Source organism: Pavona decussata, unplaced genomic scaffold (assembly GCF_977016875.1).
Source record: "Pavona decussata unplaced genomic scaffold, jaPavDecu1.1 SCAFFOLD_62, whole genome shotgun sequence".
Taxonomy (NCBI): Eukaryota; Metazoa; Cnidaria; class Anthozoa; order Scleractinia; family Agariciidae; genus Pavona; species Pavona decussata.
Window position 1 is genome coordinate 773,692 of NW_028145483.1, and position 17,865 is coordinate 791,556.

Genomic DNA, 17,865 nt, shown 5'->3' on the forward strand with positions numbered 1-17,865 from the left:
GCCATTTTCTCTTGGAAAAACTCATTTTCTTAAACATTTTCTTTGTTTCGAAACGAATCGAAGAAATTGACACCTTGACAACATCCGCACCAGGCCCTTCTGACAAATTGGCTCGCGAAGGCATGGGTACAATCATATCAAAATGGCGGACAAAACAAGTTGCTAGACTTTTAGAGGTTTGATTGAAAATCTTTCGCTGTTTTCAAGCTATTAAGCAAGATGCTGAAGTTTTACAGCTTTCAAAGGAGTTTTTCTTTTGAAATATTTGCGCTACATTTTGCAGTCTTGTAACTCACGTGAGAAAAATCACCAAAATGTGAAGCAAATCTCGCATGCACAAACCGACAAGGTCTTGAACAAGATGGCACTTTTCCGGCGATTACAAGCGAAGAAGGTCATGTCACTTCCTCTAATCTTCACCACAACCTTTTACAGGACATTTCCATCAGCTACGGACTCAACGGTATCTTATATTCCACTAAAAACAGTTGCAAGCATTCAAAATCGCACGCGTTCCCTCGTGCAAGCTTTGCGAGCAGCCAAGAATGAGCAATCCCGGCTAATTCGTCTGGAGGAATTCACTGACCACATCCTCCGTTATCAAGGAGTCAGCAGAAGCCAGGCCATACGAGAACAAGCCATAAGTACCCTGCTGAGTATCAGAAAGAAAGGAAATAAAGAGGTTTGTAAAGAAGCACACAAGGCCTTGACTTTGTTAGGGTGGGTAGATCCTGTGAAAGGAAGAGGCATCAAGGTTCTGTCCATTGATGGAGGAGGTTCAAGGTAAATAAACAAGGTCTATTTATTTTATTTTTATTTATTTATTATTATTATTATTATTAGTTTATTTATTATTATATTTATTATTATTATTATTATTATTATTATTATTATTATTATTATTATTATTATTATTATTATTATTATTATTATTATTATTATTATAATTTTTTGCCATCTAGGTAATTAGTTTCCACATCACCCAGTTAAACTTACTACCATGCCTCCTATGCAGATGCAAGCTCTTTGGCCTTGTCACACATTCCTGCAACTGGCAAGCCCAAACAGTATATCTGTGTAGGAGGCTTCATACTAACAAAATTAATTCCTGACCTAAAACCCTCTCCTTGACTTGTAACAGAATATTTACTTGATGTTAAGTGGGGAACACAACATTCTGCTATCTCTCAAAAATAGCCCACATGTAGACGTAAATACTGACCCAGGGGAAAAAACAGGAGGAGGAGAGTAGGTAATGTCAATAAGACCTATCTCTAGCTAGTGCTCCTATCCTGCAGCCAGCTAGCTAGTGGAAATCCATTGACATTAGGTAGCTTAAGCAACAGCGAGGGCGATGGCAAAAAAAAAAAACGCCACAAAACAAAAGGTTTAATATGATTATGAGAAAAAGCAACCGCTCTGCATGTGTTTTAAATTCTAGTATGTTTCTTAGCTTCCTGTGTAAAACAACAATGTAAAATGGCCAAATTCAAGGTTATTTAGAGACCATGGCCACAAGCCATAAATATTTTTCATTTTTTTTCCCTAAATTTGAATGCCATTCTACCAATTTAGTTCCTGGATTGTTCAGCCCCATTGTACACTTTGAAGGAGTTGCAATAATCACAACAGTGTGGAGTTATATTTGCAAGTGGTGTTTAATTCACTTTCATTGCCATCATCATCGCTCAGTTCCCTACTGTTGGACCACTAAGACTGCAGAAAGATTAACTTAAAAGGCAAATGTATGCACTACAGAATGTTGTTATCAAAAGTTGAAGAGTTGAAGAAAGAAAAACCAGAAAGGAGAATGATTTTATCATTTCTTTTGTCTTCTTCAACAGAGGCCTGATGGCCATTGAAATCCTCAAAAGAATTGAGGAGCTGTGCAACAAAGAAATTTATGAACTGTTTGATGTGATCTGTGGTGCATCAACTGGTGCCATCTTAGCTTTCTTGCTGGGCATCAAGAAAATTCCACTTGAAGACTGTGAGCGTACATACAGAAAGCTCAGCATTGATATATTTGAGCAGAACACACTGATTGGAAGCGGAAAACTCTTCTGGAGTCATGCTTTTTATGACACAGCCAAGTTTGAGCAGATCCTTAAGTGAGTACCTAAACAATAGCCTTCATTTGGCACGAAAATATGCTCAGATATTTGTCCGCAGACATTATCTGTTCCGAGAAGCAAACAGTTTTCCGAGAGCGAAGCTCGAGAAAAACTGTGAGCTTCGAGGAGCCGATAATGTCCAAGGACAAATATCTGAGCATATTTTCGCGCCAAATGGAGGCTATTGTGGTTATTATCCTTCAAATATTTTTCGCAACATGTAGCAACGAGCTTGAGTATTTGAACATTTCATTTAATAACAGTTTACCGTCAAAAACGTTTAGAGGGTATGTTGTTTTCTGATACTGCTTAACTACCAGCAGGTTTATCTCTCCATCTGTCACAAAAGCAAACCGTTCCCCCATCTTAATTTTAATTGTAAACAAGACACGCCTTGCAGTTTTTTAAATTGGGGAATATCACTTGGGGAATATCATCGGATATTCCCCAGTTTTAGCTGGGGTATATTCGGTCACTTGAGGCGTTTAGACCAATCGCGCGCGAGCGAAAATATTTGATGGATTATAAATATTCATATTCCTGTATATTATCCGTTAGATGACTGGATGGTTAGATTTGACATTTTCCATCAGGTTATGAACTGGGCTATGATGCCTGAAAGGAAGGGGACAGGGGGGTCTGAAAATTTCAGTTTCCCTACCATTTACTCCAGCCTGTTTTCTGCTGCCATCTTGCCTGATCCTGCCTCTTCCAATTCCTACCCTCTCGGCAATCCCACTTCATCCTGACACCTTTCTTTCTCCTTTCTCCAAGTTCCCATCCTCCTCCCTCTCAGTTCTTTCTCTTCTCTTTCAATTCCCATGTCTTTTCTCCTATTTCCCAACCCGCTCTCCCAGTTTCCACCCTCTTGTTTCCCAGTTCCTACCTTCCTCTCTCTCTGTTCCCACCCTCTTCTCTCCCTGTTTCTAGCCCCTTCTCTTTCAGTGTCCACCCTCTTCTCTACCAGTTGAAACCCAACCTCGTTTCTAGGGCTCTTCCCTTGGAAATTGGGAAGAGAAAAGCCTGGGAACAAGGTTGAGTTGTCACCCCCTCTTTCCCAGTTTTTGCCTTCCTCCCCCCCACCCCCCCCCCCCCCTGACATAGTTGCCAGCTCTTTTTTTTTTTCTTTTTTTTTTTTTTAACTTAATGCAATCCAAATATCACAGTTCAACTTTGTGAGTGCAAATTTGAAAAAACCTTAATTGCTCACTGTCATATATATTTTCACAACATAAATTTTTAAGCATGCAGCAACATCTGCGTGATGGCTCAACCAAGTTGTTCTCTCTACTCATATGACCACCTTTTTTTTTGTTTGTTTGTTTGTTTGTTTTTGTTTTGTTTTTTTATGCCATCTTACAGAAATGAAGGCGGAGATTCAAAGTTGATAGATTCAGCTAAGGACAGAACCACTCCAAAGGTATTTGAGCAACAGTTGCTAAATAAATATGTCTTGTTTAGATTTCTGTGGAGTTAACATCCATAAAAATACATCTCTTAAAGAATTTCGTGTTGGCATCCGGTAACTATTCTCTCCAAAGTCATTTCACTGCCTGTCGATTTTCCCCAATCTTCATAAGTTGTTTCACTCTGAACTTGAACTGCACCATACCCTTTTTGCCCCAGTTTTTCTACTGTTATGAAGAAAATGACCCTCGTTTAGCTGAGAAAACAGAATGCATGTTGATGACTTTTTAATTAGGCCTAGTCCACACCAATCCGGATGAATTTCAAAACGCATCTTTTTTTTCGAATTAGTGTGAACGGTGCCACCTCCGATTGGATAAGGCTCTGTTCACATTAATTCGGTGTAAAAAAGATGTGTTTTCGCGAATTTTTCGGGATTGGTGTCGATGAGGGCTTAGCTTACCAATAAATCGACGAATGCCATTGCCTCTCATCGGTCTCAATCAATCTACATCACACATGACCAGTATTTTTGAAATTTAAACGGAGATTGAAATTTACCTGTTAGTTTTGAAGATCAAGATCGCTAGCGAGATTTCAGAGTTCCTGTAGAAATTCCCCTAGTTTACTGACGGTATAAATCTATGAATTTTTCTATACATTAAAGTATTATTTCAAAAATAATTGTTTCTGAAGTATTTTGATTTTTGTTTTTTCAGTTAATGCGTCTTTTTTGGAGATATTTCCAGAAAAATCTTCAAGATTCCAACCAAATGCCGAACATTACAAAGAGGAATTCGAATCTTCATTTCGTTCTCGAAAATACTGGTCACGCGTGACATAGACTGACTGTAAAGCTAACAGGAGCATTCTATGTTTAATTTTTTTCTTCCCTAAAATAAAAGTGGGAATACGTGCGAAATGACTAAAATAGAATTGGAAATGGGTGCGAAATGACTTGGTAGTTTGTAACAGTGAAATGTTATTTCTCTTGTCAGTACAGGTTGCTGCAGTCTCCACCGTGGTGAATCATTCGCTCCTGTTACCATTTGTGTTCAGTAACTACACGCGCCCGTATGGCTCTGTTTCTAAATTTCCCCAGAGCTGTAAATACAGACTATGGGAAGCGCTCAGAGCATCGACTGCGGCACCAGGCTTCTTTGAGGAGTGTAAACTTGGAAACGATATTCATCAGGTACCTTAGAGTTCCCAAAGCAGAGCGAAACTTGTGAAAAAGGGACGGCAACGAGAATCCTCACAAAAGCAAGCAAACAAACAGAAAAAAAAAAACGGTTTAGTAAGGAAACCAGTTTTGAGCACATGACGGTTAATTTGTGTGCGTCCTTTTTCGTTTCAACATCGTTCTTACCAATTCAGTTAGTGGATATTTTGACTACACTGTACAACTTGAACGAGTTGGAATACTTCACCTGGTAGTTCAAATGAAATGAAGTTTTCATTCGCGTTGCGGTCACATCAATACAATGGTCACACTTAACGATTTCAGTTTTAAAAGAATCACCTTGTGCAACATAACAAAAAGGACCATAGAAAAGTACTGCTCAGTAGCTGTCATTTGAATGGTCACACTTTGGAATTTCATCCACAGACTCGACTAGAAACTACTTTGCATCGTAATAGGGAGTTTTAGCAACGAACACGGTGACGGCAACGAGAACACCAAAAAAACAAAAGTTAATAACCAAAACAATAACTCTGCACGTGCATTAGACTTTTTAGTATACATTTCTATGCCGTCACTGCACGACTGGGACGTGAAATTTCCCGATGGGACGTTGTATGGACACGTAAACACACGACGACGAAATTTTCTTTCTCTTTCTAAACTTGGGTATGGTCTCCGTCAGCACCAGGAAATTTCGCCTACATTTAGGGAGCTTAAGCAACGACGACGGCAACGGCAACGAAAACGTCACCCGAAAATATATCTTTACTTCATTTGTGCTACTTCGCGATTGTTTCAAGTCGCTCAACTTTTACAAAAATGGAGAACTATCCAGGAATCAAATTGGTAGTTGGTACAAGTTATGAAAGAAAATGAAAAATTCACCATCGTGTGTTCACGTTCTCCACAAAATCTTAAATGTGGTCATTTCACGTTGTTGTTTTGCAGAGGACGGTAAAGAAATGTACCAAAATTTAAAACGCACGTGCAGAGCAATTGTTTTTACTCATTAAACCTTTTGTTCTGCGGCGTTGTCGTTGCCGTCGCCGTCGTCGTTGCTTAAGCTCCCTATAACTTGAGTACAACAGGGAACCTTGGAAGCTTTCATTTCAATAGATAGGTAGACAGACACCTTACTTCGAAAATTTGGGTGGTCACATGACCCATTCCGGACTCGAAAGTCTGTATTTGACTCCAGAAGTGGCACGTGTTGTTAAAAGCTCTTCCTTACGTTCTTTATAGGATGGTGGGCTTCTTACAAACAATCCCTGTTCTATTGCCATTCACGAGGCCAGACTGTTGTGGCCCGATGAACCATTTCAGTGCATCGTCTCTGTTGGTACTGGGAAATACAAGGGGAGATCTGGGCCGAGTACAGTGGAATTCAGCAGTTTGCGAGAGAAGCTGCTGAAAGTAGTGGCGAGTGCAACGGATACTGAAGGTAAGACTTGCGATTGGTCTGTGCATCGAACGCGCGCGGCCTCCGAACGAACAGGCGGGAGTGAGCAACGAAATGATGAGCAGGTCCCGCGCCTGGTGAGAGACCGCCTCGCGCGTGCGAGAATCCACGCTTTGAGCGTTCGCGTCCACCGAGTTCGCGCTTTTTGAGATTTGCTTCTCTGTTAAACAATTGTAATAGAAAAACTACGTACTTTTTTGTGGTTTACTTGTACACAAAATTTTTGAACAAACAGTTTTTGTATGAGTTTAGTACGCTGCATATAGTCCGTTACTAATTACGACAACGAAAGCCCGAAAGGCTCATTTTGTCTCCTGAAAAAAAAAATGTCTTTACAGTGCTCTCTCTATAGGCTGTGCCGTCACCATTTTCATAAAATTTTTTTTTTTATTATTTTTATTATTATTCGTTTAATAGAACAAATGCTTGCTAAATGAAAGGCCCCCTTATCAGGGTATCACAGACTGGTTACCATTTGTCGAAACAGGCCGGTTTCTTTAGAAAAACAAACCTTCTTGGCCGGTTCATAAACGGGATGGGCTGAATTGCCAGTCCTTCATGGCACGTCAGTACTGTTTCATAGAAATTTTGCCAAACATCTTTAATCTTTAAACAAGGTTACTCCCTACGAACTTTTAGATATTCGGGCTTAGCTCTTTTTAACCTCTTACCCTGTGGTATTCAAAACGCCGAGTCATTTTCTTTTTTCAAACCTTCAATTGATATCTACAATTTTTAAATTTTATATACACTAGGTTCTTACAAATTATTGCATGCTTGTTTATATTTTATACTTTTAGAATTATTGCTTGTATCTTTAAATTTATGTCTATTTTTAAATTCTGTTCTGTATTTTTAATTTATTACGATGTCTTGTATTTTTAATTATGATATTTTTAGTCCAGAGCCCCTATGGATATCAGCCTCGCTGCTGAATGGGCCAGCCTGGCAAAAAATGTTTACCTTTCCTTATCTTACCTTCTGTCTTTTAGCAAGATAGGTCAAGTATAAAGGCGTCCCAAAGTTAAAAATGAAACCAGTCGCCAGTAATCGATACAAATCGATATTGTTTTGCTTGCAGCCGTGGACACTGTTCTAAGTGACGTTCTATCAAGCTCCGTTTATTTCCGGTTTAACCCCAACATGTCAGCGGATATCCCCATGGATGAAGGGAGGATTGAAATGTTGGAGCAGATTCAGTTTGACGCCAGAAGGTACTTGGAGAAGGCCGATGACAGTTTAAAGAGATGTGCGCATGTCTTACTGGAGAATAAGACTTTACATGATCGCTTTACGGACAGGTTTAGAGCGTGGTATCGAGTTAGATAACTTTTTCTTTCCCAAGAGTATTTTTTGAAAAAAAAAAAAAAAAATTCGAAACGTCGTTGAAACGCAAACAGTATCGTTGGAATGAACTCGTCGATAGCTTTCATTGAACCCGGGGCACTCTATAATTTTGAAAGTTAGTATATGTATATTTCTGTACGTCGTTGAAATGCAAAGTGTCGTTGGAATGACCTCGTCAATAGCTTTCATTTGAACCCGGGGCACTCTAGAATTTTGAAAGTTAAGACATATATATTTCTGTACGTCGTGGAAATGCAAACAGTGTCGTTGGAATGAACCCCGTCGATAGCTTTCATTTGAACTCGAGGCACTCTAGAATTTTGAAAGTTGGACATTACGAGAATCATGACAAATTCCAGATAGTCTTTAAGAGAATATGATTCAAACAGCTGAAGGTCCACAAATAACGTATTGCAACTTCATGGTTAATATGTATTTTTAAAACAAAAGCCCATTAAATATCTTGAATTAAACTTCCCGGCTTTGATGTTTTTATTTCGACATATAAATTTTGCTGTTTGTAACACACTGAGATACGTGCAAAGCCAACATTGAAAATCAATTTTCCATTAAGTTTTGTTAAACATGGAAGAATAAACGTAATCGTTTGTAAAAAAAAAAAACGTAAATAAACAATAAAGAAAGAAATAGAAAAGAAACGGATCGTCACAACAATTTCATCCACACACTCAAAAGCTACTAAAGAAACAGTCGAGGTGCTTTAAATAGTGAAATAAACTGATACTGGTTGATGTCGAAACGGTTTATGTTCAGCTCAAACTAAACCGTTTGTCGTTTGCTGGGCCCTATTATTTCATGTTTAAACGGGGCAATGTCACGGCGATTTTGCTGTATTTTGTTTAAAACTGCTCAAATATGTGACAAAAAAAAACCTGTTTTGTAACATGAAATTGCTCTTATAACACCGGGAAGAAAATATTAAGGTTTTTCTCGTAGGAACTGAGAATAAACCATAATCAATTTTTAGCGACTTCTCTAAAATACACAGGAATAACTTGAAAAAATTGGCCAATTTTTTCAAGTTGCAATCCACTTCCATCCTAGCCATCCCCAGCCAAACATAATTAAATTTAGTTTCTGTGCACTTCTACGGTTATTGTTAACAAAACTGAAACATTATTTAACAATTCCATTGAAACAAACACGCTTTTGGACTATTCATAGTGACACTAAAAATAGGTGACACTGCCCCTTTAAAGCTTGGGCCATTTTGTCAATGACGCCAGTGAGAGCCTGTTTAGGTCAGTTTGGTGTGGAATACAGACTAGTGAAGACTTTGAAGTTCTTTATTTATTGTTATTCCGAACTGACAACAGTTTACAATAAATCTTTAGTTAAATACAGTCTAGCGTCTGTGATATGTACTATACTATAAAAAACTTCAATACCCATTTATTTGCTACAGGAGGGATATGACGTTGTGGCATTACTGAAAACACAGGGTAACCGAAAAGCACTAATATTAAATTCGTCCTCAAAATTCTTAAAATTTTTAATGATTCTACAAACATGCTATCTGATTAGGATAATGCCGTTCCACTTCAGTTGCACAAAATTCAAGCGCAGTAAAAATGCCAAAAATCACATAAACTCAGCCCAGTACCATCCACACCCACACGAGCAAAACAAGATGTACTTGACTCTGAAAGTAGAAAATCACATAGCGTAGAATCGTAATAAGTACGTAAATTATGATCATCCAGGTGAGTGTAGTCCTGAGAGGAACTGTTTGACGTCACATTGATGTTTCAACAATCTGAGCGGAAGTCATCTTCAGAGTCAAGTCATCTTCAAGTCATCTTCAGAAGTCACTTCTGCTCAGGCTGTCGAAACGTCAGTCAATGTCACCACAAACAGTCCTTTTCAGGACTACACTCACCCAGATGATCATAATTTAGTACTTGTGACACGAGTCCTGGGTTCAAACCATTTACAGTGTAGAATCGGTTCAAACCTGAAATTTGAAGTGCACACGTATTTGACGCAACTCAAATGTGATATATGAATTAGGCCTATAAGGCACTACAGTATTTACTTGATTTAAATTGAGCTCCTTGCTAACTTCACCAGGCCCCCTCTACCACACCCTTATAAGCATGAAACAGTCTGAATTCTACACCTCCAGGGAAATGTATAGATGAAGGAAAAATGTTTTTTACTGCACCTCTTCTGTTAAAACTAAGATTGTATAATGATAGCGTCAAAAATGGTAACCATGAAATTTGAATTAGTTAGCGATGGAAAATACAGTGTCTCTACATGGCTACCTACATTCTTGTCATTCTTCGACAAAATGTTTAGATTTTTCAAGGTTCCAGATATTATAAAATGTGTACACTTTATTCCCTGAAACCTCTCCCAGAACTGTCGTAATCATGTAGAGAGACTTCCTTCACCTTACTTGATTCTACTTCAATATAGACTACAAGCAGTCCCTAATTTTTCTGTATAGTAAAGCAAGTGAGCCTCGCGTGTCTCGCAAGGAGACACGAGGCACAGAGGGAAGTTCTGCTTCTCATAGGAGGCAATTTTCACGCATGTTTGCATGATTTGCTTGTGTAACTATCCATAAGAAAAACAAGATACTGAAGTCTCACTCCTTAATGTGTTTTACCATCACTGTCAAAATTCTTGAGCGCTGATTGGCTTGTAAATATTGTTTCTAAGAGTACGTCCTATGAAATGCACGCACTTTCTCAACGGAAAATAAATTGTAAAAAAAAAATGACTGCAGTTTTCTATGGTCTAGTATACTCTTATAGACAATAAAATGATGCCATAAAAATGTTCAAAACTTGGCAGTGAAACCACTTAAATGCAACTTGTGGTTCTACTTAATTTTTTAACACTTTACGGTCTATAAGAGTATAGACCATAGAAATTTGCCGTCAACTTGTTAAATGGTTGTCACATGCTGAAATAAATAATGTGCTACATTCTATTCCACTTTAATTAACCCTTAAAGTCCTAACAGTGTTCAGCATCAAATTTCTCCTTGTTATATTAATGCTTATTCAACCTCTGAGGTCATGAGAATTGCAATGTGATCACCCAAGGTGAATTTTCTTGATATATTAACAACTTCTCCCCAGTACTTTTATAAGAAGAGTATGGGGACAAGATAGGAGAATTTGCTCTTTGATATTAGGGGTTAAAGGGTTAAGCCCCAACAGTGATCAGCTTTGAGTTTCTTACATTACCACTACTTGATCAAAATGTATAGGTCAGGAGAATAAAGAAAATGATCACCAAGACAAAATACCTTGATGTTTGAACAAATTCTCTCAACTAGTACCAAATGAAATGTATGGAAAACAGTAAAAAGAACCTACATGTTGATACTGAAGATTAAAGGAGGGCAGCAGGGGTGTGAGTTTAGGTCACAATGAAGGGTGAAGAGCACAACTGTCTTATGTCGAATTTTAGGCCCACTTTTGGTTTTCCTCAAAAGTGTGGCCTTCAATTTATTGGAAGTCTGAGAATTTCACTCTGTTTTTTTTCTGCTGGTTTATGCTTAGTTTTAGAGAAAAGCGAGGCCATATTATCAAATCAACGAAATTCAACATACATGTAAAACGGTTATGCTCTCTGCCCTTCAATTTCTGCTAAAGGTGCAAACATGATCACATCAAGTTCTCTAATGCTTCTTCATGGCATCAAGGATTCGCAGAATCTCGATAAACAGATTGATCATGTCAAGGTAGAGGTTAATTGAAGCCAAGATGTATTCCTCAGGTGAAAGTTTGTGCATCAGCATATGTGTGTCAAACACAATGAAGGCTGAAAACAGCAGTGCACCAGCAATGGCATACACCAGCTCAAAGGTCTCGCTATGGAAGAAAAACTGAGAGAAAACAACAAAATTTAACACTATAGACTATAATTCAAGAGTGCACCAGCACAAATTTCAAAACCATTTCATTATCAAGAATGATGTATTATTTAGTGAGTGATACAGTTAAACTCGGAAGAAAGAAATCCAAGTGCACCTATCAGGAGTCGAACCTAAGGCCTTCTGATTACTAGTTCGGATTTTCATTTTATTTCCACTTGAAAAACGATGCCTTATTATATAACAAACACCACAGGAAGTACTGCTCAGCAGCTTTCACACCTCACACTTTAGAATTTCTCTACAGACCCAAAGTTAGAAGCACCTCTACAACAACAACAACACTTTTTTAGACAGTGTCAACCAGAATTACACAGAGTAATTTTCATCCAGGCCCTGCTAAATAAAAACAAAATTGGCAGCACCTTAGGAAAGTTCTGCTCAGTAGCTTTATTTGAATGGTCACACTTTCGGATTTCATCCACACATTCAAAACTTGGAACCAGCTTGTACAGCATAACAAAGAGAACCACAGGAAAGTAGTGCGCAGTAGCTTTCATTTAAATGATCACAGTCAGTAAAATTTATAGGTTAGCAAATTTAAAGAACAGGGCTGCAAATAAGGACGGTCAACGGACAATGTCCGGTCAAAATTGGGTATTGACCGGACAAATCCTCGGATTGCTGGACATCTTGTCCGGTCCTTTACCGACTCGTTCAGAGAAATTTTAATTTTTAACTATTTGATAATCACGAGGGATAACATTCATGTTTCCGAAAAAAAAAAAAAAAAAAAAAACGAATCTAAAACTAGACAAATTAATGGTCAAGAAATTCCTGGTAGTTGCAAATTTCCACGATGTTATCAAGTCCTATCGCAACCGCAAATCATTGTCTCTTCCGTTATTTTATTTACTTTAAGTGTTCCCAATAAGTAAAAGGGCTTTACCTTTGGCTAGATACCATGAATGACTCTTAAATAAAGTGATTGATTGTTTGATTGATTGAATGATCGGAAAGCACCCTCATGAAGACTAATCTCGTGGCACCAAGAATACTCCATGTAGCATTTGTTGCAAAGTGCGAAAAGCGAACAAACCATACGTTACTTCCTGCACACCCTGCAAAACATGCTTGGTTACTAAGCTTTCTGGTGATTTCAACACTCGATGCAACTCAAAAATGGAGCGTATAAAAGTGGAAGAATAAGGTCGTCTTAAAGGGCTTCTAAATGGAAGAAAGTCAGCGAGCGCAACAATTGTACTTGGAGTGCTGCCGAATTTCGAAACCCTAAGACGATAATTTATGAATTAAAGTTAAGTGCTTCTTGTTTATGTTTACATCATTTAGCTTCTTTTTTCAAATTAATTAAAAGATCGATTGAACCCTTCAGCTTTCATATATTCTGCACATTTTACTGAAAGTTCAGTTGTAGAAATGATGTGGCGATTGCCAAAGTGTAATATTTAGTTATAAGTGATTTTGCCAGATGTAAAGTAAATTAAACAGACAATTGCGGTTGTATCTTGAACGCTTGCGTTCCACGTATTGAATGCGAAGCTGCTTCTGCAGTAAAGAGTAGTTAAACTATTAACTTGTAATGTTTTAGCCAAACTGACTTGGATTCAGTTCTTTTTTAGTTATAAAAGGATTACTGTGCAATCTGGGTTCACTATCGCAAGAGTTAAGACCGTTAAAATTTGACCGGCCAAAAACGGGTGGTGTCCGAGCAAAAACATGTTTGACCGGACAACGTGACCGGTGCCTGCCTGTTAGTTATTTGCAGCCCTGAAGAAGGCTTTTTCAATGGAGGCACTTTCGTCACATGTAATGAGTCAGAGTGGAAATATCACTTAGCATAACTTGGCTACGGCTACTATTGACACAAAAAATTCACCTGCAGAAAGCCAGCCAAAATAAGAATCCACAGAAGAGTAAACAACCTATAAAACAACAAACAGAACAAAGAGTTAATTGATTCCACTACTTCACTGGAAAACAGATCTTGAAGTACCATATTTATTTGGTTATAAGGCGCAGCATTTATTAATAGAAAATATGCCTCTTCAATCTAAATATGCTCGAAACACGAGGTGTGTCTTATAGCCAAGTATCTTCGCGCAACAAAATATAATTTTTCCCAAATTTTCCTGATGATTAATGCTAAACCGAAATAAATAAACAAAAGACAAAAAAATATTGGCCCTTTGCTGGTTCTGAAAAGAACCGGGGTGGCTATGAAAAGAATCGTTCTATTTGTCAGCTCAGCTGAGCTTGGCTACTCTTCGTCCTCGCCTTCGCTCTCCATCTCAAACTCGTTGTCAATGGCGTCTTCTGCATTTTCTGTTTCTTCTTCCTCACTGTCCCAAACCACTTACAGTCTCCTGTAAACGTCACGACAAGTGAATGTAACCACCCCCCCTTACAGTGACTAAGACATACCCTGCTCCCCACGAGCTGTAGTCCCTCTTGCTCTGTAGGGTGTACATTGTCAGAGCCATGGTTGTTGCCACGGTGAGAACAAATGCCTCCAACACCAACACTTGATCATAGAATGTCACTGCAAAAAAATTCAAAAGAAAAGATCCTCTAAATCAATGTCACACTGGGATAGTTTAAAGTAAAAAAAGCGAAATCAACACTCACCTAATGTTCCCACAGTATATGCCTCTGAAAGTGTCTGTAATGAGAAGAACAAAATTTCAATATAATGCCCTAGTAGATTCCAGTAACTCGGTGATTAGAGAATGCAATCAACGTATGGCAAGAAATTTAGCTTCAGTCATTGATTTGATTCCTGTCAGGGGAACTCCGAGTTTTTATCTGTTCTATTCTCTTCCTAAGGAATCGGACACTTTTAAATATATAGCCCCACAATCATTCAATTCCCTGCCAGTGTTAGATGTGTAACTGATTATGCTTCATTTGTAAAGGCCATGGGGACCTTTTTATTTCAAAAAGCAAAATTACATGGGGTGTAAATATCAATATAAATTTGTATAATAATTGTGTTTTTTATGTCTGATTTTAGCAGTTCACAAAATTATTAGTTCATTTTTCCAATATATTGTATTCATTTAATTCTAGTTTTTTTAAAACATAACTGATTGTATTTAGGTCTTTGCAAACAAAAAGCCACATGGTGGATGAAAAAAAAAATGGGAATTTTAGTGGATTCCATGGGGTGGCTCTTCCATCCACTGTTTCCAGGTCAAATTGGAATTTGGATTTTAACATTGGTTTTTGTGGAGGGAGGAAAACCGGAGTGCCTGGAGAAAAACCCTCATAGCAGAGACGAGAACCAACAACAAACTCAACCCACAAACGACGCCGAGATTGGGAATCGAAACCAGGCCACATTGGTGGGAGGCAAGTGCTCTCACCACTGCACCATCCCCGCACCCACGGATAAGTTGTGAGTAAACATTTATCATCATCATCATTACAATTTCCACATTTTACTACACTATGATCATTCACATCAAGGCCTTTAGCCAGCAGGGTGTCCAGGCGTCCTGGGATGCCCACTTTTTGAAAAAAAAGAATTTAGTGAAAATTTCACTTAATCCTTTAAAAACTTTATAAGGTACATGGCTCTAAGATGCCCAGTTTTCAACTCCTGATTAAAAACCTGATTCACATGATGGTAACTAAATTAATATTACATGCACATGCTTTTTTGAAGGGTTACTTACAAAGGCCAACAGCAGGTACATGTTTGTGGGATGCTCCTTACGTTTAAACATCAATCCAATCAGGAGTCCAATGGACAGTACAAAAGCCACCATTAATACCTCTGGTCTGAAAAAACAAAAAGTACATTAACAGATCAGGGAAAAACAAATACCACATAGACTCATTCATGTAATATATCAAATACAGGGAAAAGCATTTTATCCATTTTACAAACACTGGGAAGTAGGTTTAAAAAATGAACAGCAGCCTGCAGGCTCTTGCAGGCTATGTTAAGCCCCTGACAATCTACTGAATAAGCCCTGCAATACAATACTACTACATGTATTTGGAACTTCAATAAACACACCATCACTAGATGCTTTTAACAGATGTCATTAATTTTTTATTGGTTGTTTTGTAGGTTGGCTTTTACCGAGGTGCCGTCATCTGGAATCTCCTCTCACCGCTTGCAAATGGCACAGGAATCAAGGCCTTCACGAAGAAGACTTGGCAATCATCAGATGTTAGAGAACTGAACTTTTCAGATGAGTCGTCTTCCACCATACAACATACGCCTTATGGACACAGATTTTGTATACTTATGATTAAATTTTGTACTTATCTGAGATATGGATCAAGTGGTAGAACGAGGGTTAGGAAATTTTGAATGTTGTTATGATCTTGTGATGTAAGTACCCCAATGCTATTTCAATAATTAACTATTCATTATGCTATAACTTGTAATATACACCCAATGCAAAAATGGCTGACATTTTAATATTCTTTTGTTTGCATTCAAATTAGCCTCACTAGCCTCGTTCTTGAGTTCAAAAATCAAAAGAATATTTTACCTTGGACGAGGCTAGTGAGGCTAATTTGAATACAGACAAAAGAATATTAAAATGTCAGCCATTTTTACATTGGGTGTATTGTAGTATGTAAATTAGTTACTGATTTTATGATGATAATGATGGTAGTTTTGTATTTTTATCTTTTCTTTTTCCTTTTGGTACAGCCCCATAAGCTTTCTAGCTTTAATTTCTGCCGTGCATAAATAAAATTTATTGATTGATTGTCACCTTGACTGAACGAAGCTTTTGATGCCTTCTGTGTACATAAATATTGCTGCCACTATGACAGTGAGGGAAAGCTGAGCTGTGAGAATGCCATAAACCTTCCTCAGGAAACCTGCACAAGGAAAAACAAAATCAATAAACCTAAGCCCATATATGTGACACACAAACTGAACAGTGCAGTTTTTTTTTTCAAGGGATTGGATACCAAATGCTACAACAATAACCATGCATAAAATCTCACTTTATATTAATAATACTAGCTTGGCACACAACAAAAGCAATTTGTGGTTCCAGAAAATATCCATACACACCATGGTTAGATTACCATATTAGGGAGCTTAAGCACAGATGTTTGTGAGCCACAGATGGCAACCGGAAGTCGAATGTTTCCTCTTTTGGTATGGTTTTGCTTTTACCACGGACAGGAAAAGTTCTTGTTGATGACGTTACAAACCCGATGGCGTGAAAACTCTCCAAAAAGGGAAACATTCAATTTCTGGTTGCCATCCGTGGCTCAAAAACGTCTGTGCTTAAGTTCCCTGTTTATTCGATTAACCGCCCTGGGCGCTTATTTAATTTAGGGCCTATGAGGGTGGGTGCTTATTCAAGGTGGGGGGTTATTATTTTCCCAACATTTTCAGCTAGCCAACATTTTTTTGGCTAGATTGCAGAATACCCAGCCCACTTAATATTCAAGTTAAAACACTGCTCCTCCAGTCTCGAATGCGTGACTGCAGGACGCCAGTTGTACTAACTTAGGAACAAGCGTGTTACACATGTGATATACCTTGTTCTTTAAGCCATTAGCCCGCGACTGCGTGACTGAAGGACCGCCAGTTGTACTTACTAAAACTAAAGTATTCATCAACAGTACCAGACTGCTGGACTGAAGGACTTAGACTAAATTACTCATCGACTGCAGGACTGCAGGAGCAGTAGATTTGTGCCTTTTGGAATGAGCTGGGAATTCTGCAATCGCTCCGATATTTTTAACGACATAGCAAAATTTTGCCGGTCTACTACATTAACAGCTGGAAACAAGTCCTTTTAAATAAAAAAAAATAAATTGCTAAGCTTACAATTTGCATGTATTAAAGTTTGGCTCTGGAACGAAACTTAAACATTTGGAGTCGACCTGTGGCTTCCCCTTTACTGTTTATTTTTCTTGTGGTTTTACGAATAATTAGTGAAATAACTGTAAATAATAACTACACGGAACCAATGTTTTTATTATTTATGCTAATATTTTAGAGCAGTCCACCCGGAAGGAATACGTCAGCCTTAGCTTCCATGCCAGCGAAATAAATTGTTGGTGTTTACAGTTGTACACATTCCAAAAATTGTCACATAATAGTTAAAATTACTCTTTCCTGTGAGATTTCTTAATGAATCACTTGAAAGCGAATAAAATCGATGGGGAGTTCGAACGGAACACGATTTCTATCGAGCAATAATTAGGATCGAAGCAAAGCCAGCTCATGATAATTTTCGAACACGGATATTTCTAATAAACTTTGCGGTCCAGAACGTAAAAGTAACACTGCAAAATACTAACCAAGTCGAATTTTTATATTCGTCTGGGCAACTGTGACTCCGTAAGTGAAATCTTCCTCCAAACTAGACATTTTCGTCCCTGAAAACAACCCAGAATCTCCGTTGGTCGCCATCTTGAAATGTGAATATATCAGTTATCCCCTTAATTCCCTGACGAAGGAAGATATTTATAACAAGGCTGTTGATTGGTTAGT

At 38.1% G+C, this 17,865-nt stretch overlaps 2 protein-coding genes across 2 annotated transcripts; one reads left to right on the forward strand and one right to left on the reverse strand.

Annotated features, from left to right (window-relative positions):
* The first annotated feature begins 135 nt into the window (after positions 1–135).
* On the forward strand, positions 136–10,309 carry LOC146478866 (calcium-independent phospholipase A2-gamma-like). The gene is made up of 6 exons (XM_085111608.1): positions 136–783; positions 1,845–2,111; positions 3,477–3,534; positions 4,525–4,716; positions 5,950–6,148; positions 7,248–10,309. The coding sequence occupies exons 1-6, from the start codon at positions 362–364 to the stop codon at positions 7,493–7,495; spliced, it is 1,386 nt and encodes a 461-aa protein (XP_084967734.1). The 5' UTR covers positions 136–361; the 3' UTR covers positions 7,496–10,309.
* Positions 8,807–17,822, reverse strand: LOC146478867 (protein lifeguard 4-like). The gene is made up of 7 exons (XM_085111610.1): positions 17,673–17,822; positions 16,121–16,229; positions 15,062–15,167; positions 14,013–14,046; positions 13,809–13,926; positions 13,264–13,309; positions 8,807–11,378 (listed from the first exon to the last, which is right to left on the reverse strand). Exons 1-7 carry the CDS (start codon positions 17,782–17,784, stop codon positions 11,172–11,174), a joined length of 732 nt encoding a protein of 243 aa, XP_084967736.1. The 5' UTR covers positions 17,785–17,822; the 3' UTR covers positions 8,807–11,171.
* Positions 17,823–17,865: the final 43 nt, after the last annotated feature.